The 17,523-nt window shown below is 44.7% G+C and overlaps 1 protein-coding gene across 1 annotated transcript in view; it reads left to right on the plus strand.

Annotated features, from left to right (window-relative positions):
• CFTR (CF transmembrane conductance regulator) overlaps nt 1-17,523 on the plus strand; it is a 176,300-nt gene that overhangs the window by 43,001 nt on the left and 115,776 nt on the right. Inside the window, exon 2 of the mRNA XM_083182806.1 lies at nt 14,517-14,627. Coding sequence (XP_083038932.1) covers nt 14,517-14,627 — 111 coding nt within the window. The remainder of the gene's footprint in view (nt 1-14,516; nt 14,628-17,523) is intronic.

Below are 17,523 nucleotides of genomic sequence, written 5' to 3' on the forward strand. Positions count from 1 at the left end.
GCAGCAGTGCACCCAGCGCTAACAGGTCACTGTGGTACTTGTAGTTCCACAGTGAAATAGGCAGTCCTGCGCACCGCTGACAACCCGGCAATTTAGACGCTAAAGCGTCTAAATCCAGACTCCTGCGCACCACTGACAACCCGGCAATTGAGACACTAAAGCGTCTAAATCCAGACTCCCTGAACTGGACACCCCGGCAATTTAGACGTCTAGATTTAGACGTCTAAATCCAGACCCCCTGCAAACCGCTAAGATGGGGGCATCTAAATTTAGACGGTAAAGCGTCTAAATTTAGTAGGGTCTAGGGGTACACTATTAAACCTGTTCACAATGACACAAGTCGACGTAACAGCTGTCGACCTTGTTAATTCCACTATCCACGCCAACCCAAAGCGTGGCGAGCGGCGGCGGTACGCGTCCTACGACCTTTTCATACCCCCACTGTCCACGTTGGCGTTTAGTTGATTTTATAAAGTGTGGCGAGCGCAGCGAGCCACCGAGCCCGAAGCGTGGCGAGGGGACGCGGATACCTTCACAGGTATCCGCGTCCCCTCGCGGGCTTCACAGGTATCCGCGTCCCCTCGCAGGCTTCACAGGTATCCGCGTCCCCTCGCGGGGCTCGCTGCGCTCGCCACGCTTCGGGCTCGGTGGCTCGCTGCGCTCGCCACACTTTAGAAAATCAACTCCACGCCGACATGGATAGTGGGGGTATGAAAAGGTCGTAGGATGCGTACCGCCGCCCCTCGCAGGCTCGCTGCGCTCGCCACGCTTCGGGTTGGTGTGGATAGTGGAATTAACAAGGTCGACAGCTGTTACGTCAACTAGTGTCATTGTGAACAGGTTTAATAGTGTACCCCTAGACCCTACTAAATTTAGACGCTTTACCGTCTAAATTTAGATGCCCCTATCTTAGCGGTTTGCAGGGAGTCTGGATTTAGACGTCTAAATCTAGACTTCTAAATAGCCGGAGGAGTCTAAATTGCTGGGTTGTCAGCGGTGCGCAGGACTGCCTATTTCACTGTGGAACTACAAGTACCACAGTGACCTGTCAGCGCTGGGTGCACTGCTGCTGCCCAGCGTTTTGCTGATAACGTAGCTTACATAAGGAAAGCAGCCACGCGCTGCGCTGAGAACAGCTAGAGAGGCACGCGCACAGTAAACACAGAGTCTGGCAGACTGCCAAGTTTCAAAGTTTCACTGTGCACGCGGTGGCGCCGTGAAACTACACAAGTACCGGAAATTCCTTTTTTTGGATGATCACTTGCTTAATATTAGTGAGACTAGGTGGATACTGTAAGTCTTGCTGATAAGGAAATAAAAGATGTGTTATTTGTACAGGAAGAATTTTTAGAATTATAAATTAAATCTTAAATCGAGGTTGAGTAAATGTGAGATGGTTTGTATTTTATATGGGAATTTTTATTATATTCTTTCTGTAACAAAAAATATACCATGTGGCTTTCATATTGTGAGTATCCTTACTATAAGGAGGACTAATTCCACTTATTGTTGTGTTTTCTAACAAGTGTTCAATAGATTTGAACTACTTATGAGTGGAGTTGGGTTGTAAAGTACCCAAAACTAGAACTGAATTTGGCATCCTTAGGTCCGAGGTAACAATGATATTATGGGGGTGATTCATGTTGGATTGGTAAGCAGCTGCTTACTGAGCGCTGAAACAACACTCCGCCGAATGCTCGCTCCACTGCCAAATCCCCTCCGTACCACAAGGTGATGTGTTTGATAACACATCCCCTTGCATGTATCTGCCAGCAGGAGAAATGATTTGATGGTCACCGACCCATGGTCCAGCGTTGTTTCTGCCCCTGGTGCTCCCTCGCTGCCACTAACGGTCCTGCAAGTGTGTAACTCGCTAAAACCATTAGGTGCGAGGGTCTGCAATGCTTAATTGCGCAGACCTCAAAACATCGTCTCCTTCCGAGTGTTAGAGAATCACCCCCTAACTGAGGATAAGACTGACAAACTGTTAGATACGTAAACTCACTGTGAACTTGGACAAGTACAAGAAAGATTCAATGGCTTTTAAACATAATAAACAAAAGAGAGTCAATTAAGATAAAAATCATGCTGTTATTACTAGCTCCCAGGAGAAGCATCCTATACTACATACTAGCTGGAGTATCCAGCGTAGCCCAGGATTTTAAGAATGTTCACAAATTTAAATAGTAAATATTATGTTTTGTTAATTTATGTTAAAGTCTCCTGATATACTCTGTGCTGCTGGGGGACCCTGCTACTGCCACTAATTACAGATGGAGCCCCTATATTCTTTGCTCGGCTCTCGCCAGACCGTCCCCGGTGGCGAGAGCCGGCGGAGAGGGACTCCAGCAGACTGGGACGTGTGTGGGTCTCACGCGCGTCCTAGTCTCTCAGCGGCTGGGCAGCAGGGCCCTGCCCGTCTACGCTTCAGGGAGATGGGCAGGGTTAAGGGGTCCGGGGTGGTGATGGGGACCGTCGATGGTGGCAGGGGAGGTGGCGGATGGCAGTGGGGAGCTCCGTCACCATAGGGCGCAAAGCATCTTGTGTGCGCGCGCCCCCTGGTGTCGGCTGGTGGGGGCTGGCCATAGAATTACCAGCCTCTGCAAAGATGGAGCTCCCTCCATCTGTAACTCTCAGTGTGTGGGTTAGTGCTATCTCCATTCCCTTCCTCACATTGTGTGTGGATCATTATGTCGACATTCATTTGGTCGACACCACTAGGTCGACAGGTCATTAGGTCGACACAAGCATTAGGTTGACATGGGCAAGTTCGACAGTCAAAAGTTCGACATGGGGTTTTTCACCCAAATGTTGACACAGTCCACATGGACACTGAAACATAGCATTGCATCCCCTCGCATGGCTCGCTGCGCTCTCTATGTTTCGGGCACGGTGCCTCTGCTTGGCAAACTATTTTATTCTCCCACCATTATGTAATGCGCATTAGGCAAACATGCGAACACAGGGGGAGCAAAGGGCCCCCTCGCGTGTTTTATTCTCCCACCATGCTCTAGTGGATGGTAGGGCATGAAATACCGCCTGTCGGCACATTTGCTCAAAAAACAGTAAAAAAAAACATGTCGACCTAATGACCCTGTTGCCCTTACCCATGTTGACCTAATGATCCTGTCGACCTAATGACCCTGTCGACCTAACCAATGTCGAACGTCCTGCATGTCGACCTTAAGTCATGTCGACCTAAATGCATGTTGACGTAAAGGTATCGACCTAATGCTTGTCGACCATCATGCTGGTGACCCAATGACCGTATCCCGTCTGCACAGCTTTTTTTATTGGTCCCATCTGTTAAAATGAGGAACCTAGTAGTGGAAGTTTCTCTTCAACTTTTGTAACTCAAACTTGTCTCATAGCTAGTCATACAGTTTAAAAACAAGATGTGGTATGTCTCTGCCAGTTTAGTAAACTGACACCTGTGTTCAAATCATACATGCTTATTAAAAAAATGCTTTTTTAACCTTTATTTGAGCCATTACATTAACTTTGGTGTTAACACTCCATGACCAAACCATTAATTGGATTGCATTCCCTGATATTAAGTAGGACAGTATTAGATTTCTTTTCTAATAAACATTGTTCTATTTGACTTACCACACGGTGCACATTTATGAAATCTCACATGGGTCTGTGTTCTAAATAAAGCACTTATGTGCGACTTGCAATTTCTAAACCTTTCTGTGAAAGTGGTGAGGGTCTGTTCTGAACTGAAAGTACTGAGGAGGTTATCCACACGCAATGCTGCAAAGCTCACAACGTTACGTGTGCATTTAACGCCACCCCTCGCACGCCGAATTTGCCGGCACGGCTGCTAATGGATGTTTTGCATAAACATCCATTCGCAGCCTAGGGGGCGAGGACCACATCATTCGATGGTCACCGACCATTGAATGATGTGAAACGAGCACCCAAAACTAAGACACTCTCAGGTGTCTTAGCTTTGTGTGCGCCCTGTACGAGGACAGGACGGGCATCTGACATCCAGTGATGCTAGCTGCCTGCCCCCGGCAGCTGTGTTAATGCTTCATTACCATGGGAACGTCCAGTGTTTTCATGGGAACACCTATGAAACGCTGGTCGTTCCCGTGGGCGTGTCCATCCGCCGCTGCCATGCCCCCACCCACATTGGTGGGTGCGAATGGGAATTGTAGTTCACCGTGCCTGTTTGCACTCAGCGCATTCACAGAAATGCGCGTAGGGAAAACATGCATACACGGGGAGCGAAGGGACCTGAATAAGTTTCTGAATCTCTAAATAACCAGCACACCTTCAGTAGACATCTGTTCATTCTATCCATATTTTTATGTATGAAAAAAATACACCATGATGGGATGTATTAAAGTGCACATTGAAATCACAATTTTAAATGAATTCTTTTTGTGTGATTTTCATAATGGGCAATTTATTAATTCACAGAATACCATAAGATTGTTCAGACTTGTTTCTCCCTTCACATGTATTGCGTAGTTGCCTACCCACCTGCATTCTACAGGAGACTCCCTGAACAGCAGCAATTGCCATATCTCCCTGAAGAGTCGCCATGTTTCCCAGCAGCAATCGCCCTGACCTCCCATATCCTATATAATGCAGCTGCATACCTCCCAACATGACCCTCTCCAGGAAGGACACAATTTATTTTATTATTTATTGATTAACAGTTTCTTATATAGCGCATACATATTCCACAGCGCTTATGCTCTGCTCCTGAACTTCCCAGGTAATGTATGATTACCATCACCTATGATGAAACACCTTTCTTATCATGTTCCACACAGGTGATGGCAATCATAGAATAAAAGGGAAGTCCAGGAAGAAAACATTGTGTCCCTCCTGGAATGGGTCATGTTGGGAGGTATGCAGCTGTTAGGCGCTCGTCTACATTTGTATGTAAGTCATTTTATGACCAGACTCTCAGATGTAGCAGTACACGTCCATGCTAATAGATGTCACCTTCACAATCTCTCTAACATGGATTCTCAAAAGTAGGAAGTATGCATGTTGCGTGTTTTGCTTACAAACAATGCATCTATTGCATTGCACAGTGTGAGGAAAAGGCAGACCTGGGAAGCACTGAATTCTGTGCTAGGTGGCAACAGTAGTGTTGGAGAGGGGCAAAGAGTTCCTTGTCATTGGTGAAAATAGCTGCAGACAGGGCGGCCAGCTCAGCTGGGCAGAGCAGGGAGCGAGCAGGGAGGGAGTCCCCCTTGGCAACGAGCAATAATAGCCCCCCTTGGCAATGAGCAATAATAGTCCCCCTTGGCAACGAGCAATAATAGTCCCCCTTGGCAAAAAGCAATAATAGTCCCCCTTGGCAATGAGCAATAATATCCCCCATTTGCAATGACCAATAATATTCCCCCTTGGAACAAGCAAAATTAGTACCCATGGCAATGAGCAATAATAGTCCCCCTTGGCAATGAGCAATAAAATTCCCCCTTGGCAATGAGCAAAATTAGTCCCCCTTGGCAACGAGCAAAGGTGACACCAAGGGTGAAATTTAGTATTATTATTATAATTTTATTTATAAGGCGCCACAAGTGTTTTGCAGCGCCGTACAAAGGAACAATACAGGGAGACAAAGCTTGGCATAACATTGAATAAATAACAAAAATACAGTACAAATAAAGATCACCACAGTTCAATACACATTACAGCTTAAATGTAAGTAGTGAGGACTCAATCAACATACAACTAGAGGCTTGAGGCCAATGATGGAGATGAGTATGCAGACGAAGATGGTCACTGAGTGTTGGAGTAAAGGAGAGCTGTGAGTGAAATGTGAAGAGAAGTGGGCTTTGACAACAGGAGGGAAGAGGGCCCTGCTCGGAGGAGCTTACAATCTAGTAGGAAGGGGAGACAGACAGATTACAAGAGGTGCAAGCGAGGGGGTGGTTAGATAGCAGGATGTAAACAGGCAAGGGGTCGGAGAACCAGCTGGTTTATGCAGTAGAAGGGTACGCTTTGATGAATAGGTGAGTTTTCAGTGCCCGTTTGAAGCTTTGCAAGGTCGGGGAGAGTCTAATGGAGCGAGGGAGTGCGTTCCACTGAAGGGGTGCAGCACGGGCAAAGTCCTGTACTCTAGCATGGGAAGCATAATAGGATGAGAGATTCAGAAAGTGAGAGTTTTGGTAAGAAATCTCCAGTTTTTTTAAAGCGGCAATTATTTACTCGGCAAAAATCAAACTGGTTTTCTTACCAAATCTCTCACTTTCTGAATCTCTCATCCTATTCAATTTCACCCCTAGTCTTGGAATAACATCCCCTGCCCTGTGCCAAATGTCGTCAATCCAAGATTGTAGGCAAATCCGCATGAAACACTCTCATCTATAACAGATTCATACACCAACCACATTAGGAAGATAGCTATCAGAGGGCCACATGTTACAGACCACTAAGAAATTAAATTACCGTGCATCTTAGGAGGCTCATTTTCACAACTTTAAATTCATTTGCTTGCATTCCTGGAATTGGAGTTGGTGACAAAGCTGTAGAAGCAAACAGAGCAGTCTGAGTTCCTGCACATATATGGACAGGACATCAGCTGAGAGGAGAATGCTGGAACAACAATAGCATGCTGTGAATGGATGCTGTAGACTTGAGCTCTGTACTATTACAAAGAACCTGGATATGAGTTACAGAAGTCTCTATTAGATGACTCTAATACTGGTAGCTTTGGATGTTGCTTGGACAGTAGCTTTGAACTGGACACTGGGCTGGTGCCGGTGGATCTGTATGCTGCTGGGACAGAGGCTTAAGCCGGACAATGGACTGTTACTAGTGGATCTGTACACTGCTAGGACAGCGACTTTAGCTGGATACTGGGTTGATACCAGTGATACTTCATGCTGCTGGGACAGTGCCTTAAGTTGAGCACTGGGCTGATAAAAGGGGTAGTATACAGTACGCTGCTAGAACAGCAGCTTCAGCTGGAAACGAGGCTGGTACTGGTGGTACTGTGCAATGCTGGTACCTGCAAACTTGAGTTGGACACCAGGCTGGAACCAGTTGAATTATACACTAGACTGGAACCAGTGGTGCTGTAGGGTCTTAGGTTGGACACAGTGGGGGACATTTACTAAAGAAAATTTGTAAAAAAAAATAGGTGTATTTGTATTTAGAAAATAGAAATACACTTATTTTTGACATTTACTATCCCGAAAATACGGCAATTCATATTTGTATTGATGTGCTATCAATACGAATACGAATTGCCGTATTTTCGGGATAGTAAATGTCAAAAATAAGTGTATTTCTAGATACAAATACACCTATTTTTTACACATTTTCTTTAGTAAATTTCCCCATAAATGTCAAAAATAAGTGTATTTCTATTTTCTAAATAAAAATACACCTATTTTTTACAAATTTCCTTTAGTAAATTTCCCCCAGTATAACAATCTTGTAACATATTCACTATGTAATGAGCACAAATATTCTGGGAGCACAGGACCTCTCCTTACAGACAGGGAGTTGAGAGACCCCATAAGAATATGGAATCTGGTATCCACTATGTATCCACTATGTAAACATCAGAGAAATCTCAGACTTCTCCAGCGTTTGATAAATAGCCCTGATATTAAAATTTGCCTCTTCAATGTAAACTATTTTCTCCAGAATTATCCTGGAGCAGTGGTCAGGGAACTCGGTCCTCATTACCCCACACAGTGCATGTTTTGTAACCCAGCAGGTGCACAGGTGTACTAATTACTCACAGACACATTTTATAAGGTCCGCAGGTGGAGTTAATTATTTCACTTGTGATTCTGTGAGGAGACCTGAAAACATGCACTGCGTGGGGTAATGAGGACCGAGTTCCCTGACCACTGTCCTGGAGGATAGCTTTAATCCTGTAATATAACATTTTAAAAAGGGTGTAGTTAAAAATTATTATAAAATTGCTCATTTGTCATTCATCTTATTATATAGCTGCTATTCTGATATGAAATCTTCTATATGTATATGTATATCTTTGTGGATTTGGTTTCTTCTTTACTCACAGTGCTGACGTACAATAGATTTTATGTTTCCTGTTATATTGTCTGAGAAAGTTACAATGATAGCATCACAGCTTCCTTGGTTATAAACCTGTTACACTTATCTATGTACGTAGCGCTGGAAATCCCAATAAAGCAAACAGCTGTTTTTTGGCAAGCTCAGCTTTGATTATATTGCCTCAGCTTGTGTTGATGAATGGGATTTGCTTGAACAGTTGACTTTTGCAATTTCATAGGAGATGTTAAGCATTGATTAAAATCAATTGTGTGAATGTCATCATGATGTGGAAACTTGATATCTAATGTTCATTGATAGATTAAATAGATGAAGCAATCAATCTTTTAATAAAAAAACTTTATTCAATGAGAGAATTACATTTTGTGCTCTACTGGCACTTGAACTTAAATAGAATATAAGCCCTTTACTAAGCATGTGCAATTTGGATCCTTTACAAACAGCCATGCAGAGGCCTAAACACAGCTCTGGCCTTTGTGCGCACTACACTTTCACAGTTTCAGCTAGATTTTTTTAATGATACCAGGGGTTCATAGAGTCAAATGTTTTCATAAGCAGTAGTAAAAAATGTAAACACCTATGAAGCTGCTCCCATGATTTACAGCACAGAGGTGGTGCAGTGTTTTGCGGAGCACTGCAAAAATTTGATTAAGAACAAGTTCTGATTCCAGTGGGACAGTCCCAATATTATCCACAGCGGTTGGTGGAGCCTGTGATCAGGGAGGTAAGCAGGTGGGAGAAGGACACACACTGTCCAGCTGCTCAAGATAAGATGTGCTATTCACACCCCCAAAATGATATTAATGGGTGTTGTGCAGTGATGCCCTGCCCCTCCACTCAAGGCCCTGGCCACCTTTTGAGGCCTGCCACCTTTTCAGCCATAGGCCTGGTTTTTGGCTCCCCAGGTCCCACTTTCATACCTTCTAAAGTTGTGAGGTATGTTTAGATAATATAGTGGAGAAGATACATTTTTAGGGTTCTTTCTTGCCATGATTTGTAATTTCCTGTCTTCAAGGTACTAGGGATGCCAACTGTTTGGGATTTCTCAGGACAGTCTGGAAATCAGGATATATCACACAAGGATTTGTGAACTCAGCCATAACTGTTGTGGGCTGAGCTGAATACAATGTTTAAGATCTGGGTTGGCGCTAGCACAATAAACACACTGAATCCGGGTATGCTGGAATAGAACTAGAGGCAAAGTTCAATATGCTGACAGGATACTAGTGATCAGAATCCGGGGATATTGGAATATGTAGTTGAAGGCTGAATCTGGGGATAACAAAATGTATAGCTGGAGGCTAGAACTGGCTAACCAGAGTAACCACTCACAGGGACTAGGAGGCAAGGTCGACTTGAGACTGAAGAGCGACTAAGCAGCTAATAGCGAACTGATGATATGTACCACTGGAGACAAATAGCAGCTTAGTTCCATAGCAGCGATGGTTCGAGGAGACTCCTGGATACTGGTAGCGTCTTAGAAGCACAGGAAGCCAGGCAGCAGCAGGTGAGTGACTGAGATCTAGATAGCAGGAACACGCTGACAAGCAGTGGAATTCGAATGATGATTACTCGCTGTATAGCGATTGGAATCTGAGTGTTAAATTTTAGATAGAGGCTGGAGGATAAATACTGAATACATGCTGGATGGCTGGTCAGCAGTTGTGTCAGGATGACAGCCGATAGCCAGGCTATGGAAGGTGACCTGATGCGGCTAAGGAGTTGGAAGCTGGACAGAGCAGTGTGTATCAATAATTGCCAGGCAGCGGCACAGACTGGCTGTGGCTAGGAAGCCTGGACAGCAGTGAGCGTATCAATAGTGCTGACTAGCAGCACAGAGAGGATAGTGCTGGGTACAGGTACAGCTTGGAGTGCCAAAAGGAGCCAGGTGCATAAAGTGTCAAGAAACAAGGTCAGGTCAGCGACCAGAATCAGATTGAAGTCAGTAGCGTTGCTCAAGGCAACTTCCTGTTTCTTGAGCAGGATATATAATCCCCATTGCCTAGCATGGATTGGCAGAATAACAGGGTGGTAACTGTAATCTCAGGAGTAGTTTTAGAGGATTACAGTGAGAGTTCAAATGGAAAATGCAGAACCACTGCTAGCAGGGAGATAAAGGGTTACAGCTGTCAGAACAATGGGCTAGAGTCTCTCAGGTTTCTAATCAGGGAGAGCTGGGTATAGTTTCACAAACATTTGGGCAGATGTATTAAGCCTGGTGAAGAGATAAAGTGTAGAAAAAGTGTAGAAAATTACACACGCACCAGCCAATCAACTGCGTTAAAAAATGACAGTTGGACATTGATTGTCTGGTGCACTATCTCCTTTCATTTTATCTACACTTTTTCTAGACTTTATCTCTTCACCATGCTTAATACATCTGCCCCAATGATTGCGATCTAGGTGCACGCCGAATGAATCCAGGCAGAATACACTGAAAGACCATGCAGAAACTGATGAACAGAAGAACAAAACCCAAGATTTATGACACAGAAGACCTGTCTGGGGCCGGAGGGTTGATAATTGACTGCAGTACAACGGATGTCAGTAAGCTCTTTATGCTGCACCACCTTCAACTTGCTCCCCGGCCCATATGATAAGAGTGAAGAAGTGAGCCAGTGGACAAGTTTCCTAGTAGTAAAAGCAGCATCCAAACAAGCTTCCAAATGCAGTTAAAAAAATCCATTTATTCCTACGTTTTTGGGTCTCCCCCATCAACAGGGACAGCATACAAATTTGTAAATTCCGAAGCATACAGAAGAATAGCATTATAAGTAGTGCTGGGCTACTATTAAAATTTTTAATCACGATTATTTGCATGAGATTTTTGCAATTAACTGCAATTAATCTCATTGTTAGGCACATAAGTGCCACTTACCTTCAATCTCAATGCCAGGGGTTCCATGCTCGTTGCCAGGGGGAATACTTGCTTGTTATCAAGGGGAATTGCATGCTCGGTTCCATAGGGATTCCGTTCTTGTTTCCAGGGGTACCATGCTAGTTGCCAGGGGTGATTACATGCTTGTTGCCATAGGGGGTTAAATGCTCATTGCCAGGGAGAGTTAAATCTTTTAATTGCGAGAGGGGGGGGGGAGGGGGTGGATCGGTGCACAGTCTCTGACAGCATTAGAGTCCCTGTGCCACTCCATGGGTGGCTGCCAAGACTCTGTGCTTCCATGGCGCCACTTTCCCCCATCGCCCGTGCCCCCCCTCCCCCCCACACACACACGTTAACGGCATTAAGCCCTTTAAGTGCTGCAACTTTAACTTGATATTATTGCGTTAACGTGCCAAGCACTAATTGTGATGCATCATTTATCTATTGTAATGGTTGATCGGTAAACTTTGCTTATTTGCTTTCATTAGTTGCTGCTTAATCTGGATACTGACATGATTCAGCTTTAGCACCTATCTGTGTGCAGCTATTTCCGCAAACTTTCAGAATAATTTAATGCAGCAGATTTGTTTCCAGTACCACTTAAGGATCTTCTCTGCTTGAATCCATGGGCGAAATGTAATAGGGTGCGTTTTTTTAGACTAAAAAAAAATCGCACCAAATCGCACCTTTAAAAATCGCGTTTTTTGCCGCGAATTCGCATATGTAATGAGATGCGAATTAGCGGCAAAAAATGCGATTTGCCGCGATTTCCAGTCATGAAAATGTGCGCATTTTCAGTCATGAAAATGTGCGCATTTTCATATATGCGATTTTGGGTAAAAAAATAAAATTAAAAAAAAAACGGCGTGGGGTCCCCCCTCCAGAGCATAACCAGCCCCGGGCTGAAAGAGCCGGTCCTGGTTTCATAAAATCACAGGAACAAACAAGTTGGGGTTCCGTGCATTTTATAAAACCAGCACCAGGCTCAAGGGCCGGTCCTGGTTCCCAAAATACGGGGGACAAAATGACTAGGGGTCCCCCGTATTTCAAGAACCAGCACCGGGCCCAACCAGCCAGCAGGGTAATGCCACAGCCGGGGGGAGACTTTTTATACAAGTCCCCCCGGCCAAAGCATTTAGCCCTCTGACCGGTCAGCATGGGCAGGGGTCCTGGGGGAGTGGGGACCCCCCCAAAGAAGGGGTCCCCCCCCTCCAGAACTTACCAGCCCATGCTGAAGCCCGGGGCTGTCCTCGATGCCCCTGGGCGGTGGGCATCGAGCTGATATTTGGTGTAAAAAAATAGATAAACTATTGTTTTTTACTGTGGCACTACAAGTGCCAGCAAGCCTCCCCAGCAAGCTGGGACTTGGAGAACCACAAGTCCCAGCCTGCTGGGCATTAAAGGGCCCGCTGGCACTTGTAGTTCCACAGTTAAAAAAATAGTGCACAAAACACACTGACACACATTTTAAATAAAACTTTAATACACACATTACACACATACTAATACTTACCTATCTTCTTCCCGTAGGTAGCCCTGGTCCTGATGTCCTCCGGTCCTGTGTCGGCGTTCCTCTTCATGTCGACGTCCTTCTTGAAGTCGACGTCCCTGTCGGCGATGGCGTCCGGTGTCCGGGTCCGACGAAATCCATGGAGGAAGCTGTGGAAGGAAACCATACTCACCTGTCCCAGCGCGACGTAGTCCAGGTAAGGGTCTTGGAAAAAAAACAAACCGACACCCGAATCCAAGCGGACACGACGGAGACGCACGTGTGTTTGTTTACATCGTGCGGCTCCGCCTCCCGAATGCCGCTATTGGCCGCCTTGCGGCCTAGCGGCCAATCAGGAGCCGCTAGGCCGCAAGGCGGCCAATAGCGGCATTCGGGAGGCGGAGCCGCACGATGTAAACAAACACACGTGCGTCTCCGTCGTGTCCGCTTGGATTCGGGTGTCGGTTTGTTTTTTTTCCAAGACCCTTACCTGGACTATGTCGCGCTGGGACAGGTGAGTATGGTTTCCTTCCACAGCTTCCTCCATGGATTTCGTCGGACCCGGACACCGGACGCCATCGCCGACAGGGACGTCGACTTCAAGAAGGACGTCGACATGAAGAGGAACGCCGACACAGGACCGGAGGACATCAGGACCAGGGCTACCTACGGGAAGAAGATAGGTAAGTATTAGTATGTGTGTAATGTGTGTATTAAAGTTTTATTTAAAATGTGTGTCAGTGTGTTTTGTGCACTATTTTTTTAACTGTGGAACTACAAGTGCCAGAGGGCCCTTTAATGCCCAGCAGGCTGGGACTTGTGGTTCTCCAAGTCCCAGCTTGCTGGGGAGGCTTGCTGGCACTTGTAGTGCCACAGTAAAAAACAATAGTTTATCTATTTTTTTACACCAAATATCAGCTCGATGCCCACCGCCCAGGGGCATCGAGGACAGCCCCGGGCTTCAGCATGGGCTGGTAAGTTCTGGAGGGGGGGGACCCCTTCTTTGGGGGGGTCCCCACTCCCCCAGGACCCCTGCCCATGCTGACCGGTCAGAGGGCTAAATGCTTTGGCCGGGGGGACTTGTATAAAAAGTCTCCCCCCGGCTGTGGCATTACCCTGCTGGCTGGTTGGGCCCGGTGCTGGTTCTTGAAATACGGGGGACCCCTAGTCATTTTGTCCCCCGTATTTTGGGAACCAGGACCGGCCCTTGAGCCTGGTGCTGGTTTTATAAAATGCACGGAACCCCAACTTGTTTGTTCCTGTGATTTTATGAAACCAGGACCGGCTCTTTCAGCCCGGGGCTGGTTATGCTCTGGAGGGGGGACCCCACGCCGTTTTTTTTTTTTACTTTAACTTTTAGCCTTTTTTTGGACAGAACCATGCACAGATCACACAGATTTGTGCATGGTTCTGTAAAAATCGCCAGCAAGAAGCTGGTCTATTTTTTTTGCGTTTTTTGGTAAGGTCCCATATGCGACTTTAGAACTCGCATCCTATTACATATGCGAGTTCTATAGTTTCCTATGGGAAAACATCTGGATGCGATTTTCAGTGTGACTGAAAATCGCATCTTTAAAATGTGCGATTTCGCGGTAAAAAGTGCGCTTTTTACCGCGATTTTTAACCTATTAAATGTGCGATTTTCGGAAAATGTGCGATTTCGGCCGTTTTTGACCAAAAATCGCACATGTCTAAAAAATCGCACCCTATTACATTTCGCCCCATATTTTAGATTTATTTTATTATTTAAGAGTTTAAACCATCTACAGTATTTTTCACACTGAGGGGCACATTTATTAAGCTTGGTGAAGGTGAAGTGGCCAGTGATAACGCACCAGCCAATCGGCTTCTGCAATTTTTCAAACCCGGTCTGTAACTTGACAGTTAGGAGCCGATTGGCTGGTGCGTTATCACTGGCCACTTTATCACTTCACCAGGCTTAATAAATCTACCCAAGAATACTGTCACAAGCTGTGCTTATCAGTCTGTTTTAAAGCATACAGTTGTGTACAAAAAGACAATACAAATACACAGTATCAATGGTTATACATGTACATGTTTTGTTGTTAATTTTTTATTGATTTGTCATTAAAGGTAAAATGCGGGCATTGTATTTCATTTCAGTTGGACCAAGCCTATTTTGAAGAAGGGATATAGACAACGATTAGAATTGTCAGACATATATCAAATTCCCACTGAGGATTCTGCAGATAACCTGTCTGAAAGACTTGAAAGGTACAGTGTTCTGTGTTTTCCTGAAATCCCGCAGTTTATAATTAATATGATTAAAATATAGGTAAAGAAGCTGAAAAAGGCATTGGGCCGAGGAATCGGATGAGAAAGGCCCAAATCGAATATATTTTACTGCCAATTCTGATGCGCTGTCCCTTGCGTATTGAATCAAAGATTGTCAGTGCTGCACCAAGGATCCATTGGACATATACACACATAGGGCCTTATTCTAGTTCACTCTTTCTGACAAAATCCTTCTTAGATGGACAAAACCATGTGCACTGCAGGGGGGCAGATGTAAAATGTGCAGAGAGAATTAGATTTGGGTAAGATATTTTGTTTCTGTGCAGGGTAAATACTGGCTGCTTTATTTTTACACTGCAATATAGATCTCACTTTGAAGTAATTAATTAATTTAATTAATTTATGACCTGAAACACCCATACAAGAAAAGGAAGTAGCAATATGGGTGCACTGAAAGTCGAATAATAATAATAATAATAATAATAAAATGTAACTGTATTAGTACTTGATAAAATGGTGCAATATTAAAATACAGTGAGTGAGAATAGAAAAAGAAAAATAATTAAAAATATAAATGGCAGTGGCCAAAAGGCTTTCAGTGCACTCATATTGCTACTTAATTTTCTTGTATGGGTGTTTAAGGATCCATGGGACCTGCAGTTGGAAATATGATCGCATGTCATATATTACATGCGATCCTGCCACCCCGGGATATTTCCAGGCGTTTCAAGGGGGGATTGGCTGTGACTTCTCCTCTTTCTTTTCTTTATAAGCAAAAATGTTCTAACAGATGCTTTTACTATTTGATTCTTAAAGCCCCCATACACTGAAGCGATTTGTTCCGATTGCAACCATTCGGGCCATTTAATCGGACCAAATCATCCCTCCTTGACATGCCGTTGGGTCAAACAGGTGTTAGGACCTGCAATTTTTCGTTGAATTGCGCACTCGCTGGTATTGATATGGACCTCTTGTTTATGCTAAACAAAATGTATTGCAAAGGCTGTTTGTGAACAAATATTTATTGATACTTAAAATTGTGCATACACTCTAAATGGTGCGGGGTTAATTGGGGGTGGGTAGGTCTCCCTGTTGTTGTTTTGTCACAGGGACCTCTAAAGCTGCAGATCTCAACTTAAGCGTCTTCTGCAGATTGGTTTGGGGTTATTCAGCCTGGCTGCGGGGTTTAGTCAGTTTTTCAGCAGACTTCCGTGGTTTGGCAATGCACGGAGTCTGTTGTTGGTGCTGATGTTGAGAGGAAGGGGTGGGGGGGGGTTGGGGAACTTGCAGGAGGCAAATCGGGGTTTGGATGGGCACTTGCAGACCTCTGGTGTCAGCGGGAGTCTCTTGCAGGGAAAAGAAAGTCTTGGAGGTCAAGGTAAGTGTAAGGTGGTACCGGGGGCTGGCGTCCCTAACCCTCCGGTGGTGCACCGTGCACTTACCCGATACCTGAACTTGCTGCCTGCAGGGGATGGGATCCGCGTCTTCTCCTTCGGTGTTCGCCGGCGTCCTCACTTCCACGCGATAGCCGGCAATGGGTCCACACCGTTGCTTCAGTTCCTCACGGCACTACCACGTCGACACGAACACCATATGTAGTCCTCAAAATGTAACCATGCTCACCTTCAATCAGTCATCAACCATCATCAATCGAATACCAATATTATACGTATGTATTTTTTCTTACTGTGCTCTTGGAGATCTGGACAGGAGGAGGTCTGGGTCAGAGGAAACAAGTCTTGGTTCCATGTTCCTGTTACAAAAATGTTTAAATTCACACCATTTATATTGGGACATGATGACACATTTTACAGGGGATTGGTCACTTATCCCTTGCCTTACCCACGTTTCCACTTTTACCTATTGCATGATGGTTCTCTACTCTCCCAGATGCAGGGGTGGATTAGAGGTCATTATTACCCGTCACTTTCCCTTTCATTTCAGGGCCAGTCCAGATACCAGAATACCCACAACCTCACCAACCCCCCCCCCCCCAGCACCTCACAGACCATAGTTTTTCCCACTTCAGTCAGTTACTAAAAAAAATATATAAAAAAAAAAATTCTTAATGATAGAAAAAAATAATCAGCCTGGTGTGTTGCCCCCCAGCAAGTGCCATCATTCCTAGTGGTAAATCCTGACCTGTCCAGGTGACCCAAATCTTTCTACACATTCTGGAGTCACATGAAAGTTCTGGAAGAGAAGGTAAGTTTGGGTTGATCTATATACTGTACATTTGCACTTCCTGGGGCTGTCAGACATTTGTGTGTTCTCTCATGTAAATAACACATTTTGGCATACAGCACAATGTGATTGCATGGAACTGCTGTGTCTAATGTCCATTCTGATCAAGCTAGTTTCACATGCACATGCAAGTTCCGATACTAATGACTGATGCCCGGATCCTTGTATTAGTCATACGGAAACTCGCAGTAGCATAGTGTAGTAATCAGGCTAACACGTTATTATGCAAACACAGTGTTTGTTGTATGAGTAGTTTTATACAGAGGTCATTCTTTTAATGTAAATATATACATTCATATTTCTACATGTGCTAAGCCTGTTGATGGACATGGGCCTTTATTTGGATTGATGGCATTAATACGGATGCTGCCAGTTACTGGTGCATCCACAATCCTGTGTTTGTCATTTCATGGTATCTGACAATATATATATAGATATATATATATATATATATATATCTATATAGATATAGATATCTATATAGATATATATAGAAACAAAGTCACCATAAACATAGAAAAACGTCTGATATGTCTCGTTTCTGTGTTAATAGATAAGATGTTATTCTGCCAACAAGTCACCTTTGTCTGCATTGTTACCAGTCAGAATAGTCTGTCTTTGTTTTCATCTT

Source organism: Crinia signifera, chromosome 4 (genome assembly GCF_055691185.1).
Source record: "Crinia signifera chromosome 4, ASM5569118v1, whole genome shotgun sequence".
In the NCBI taxonomy this organism is placed as follows: Eukaryota; Metazoa; Chordata; class Amphibia; order Anura; family Myobatrachidae; genus Crinia; species Crinia signifera.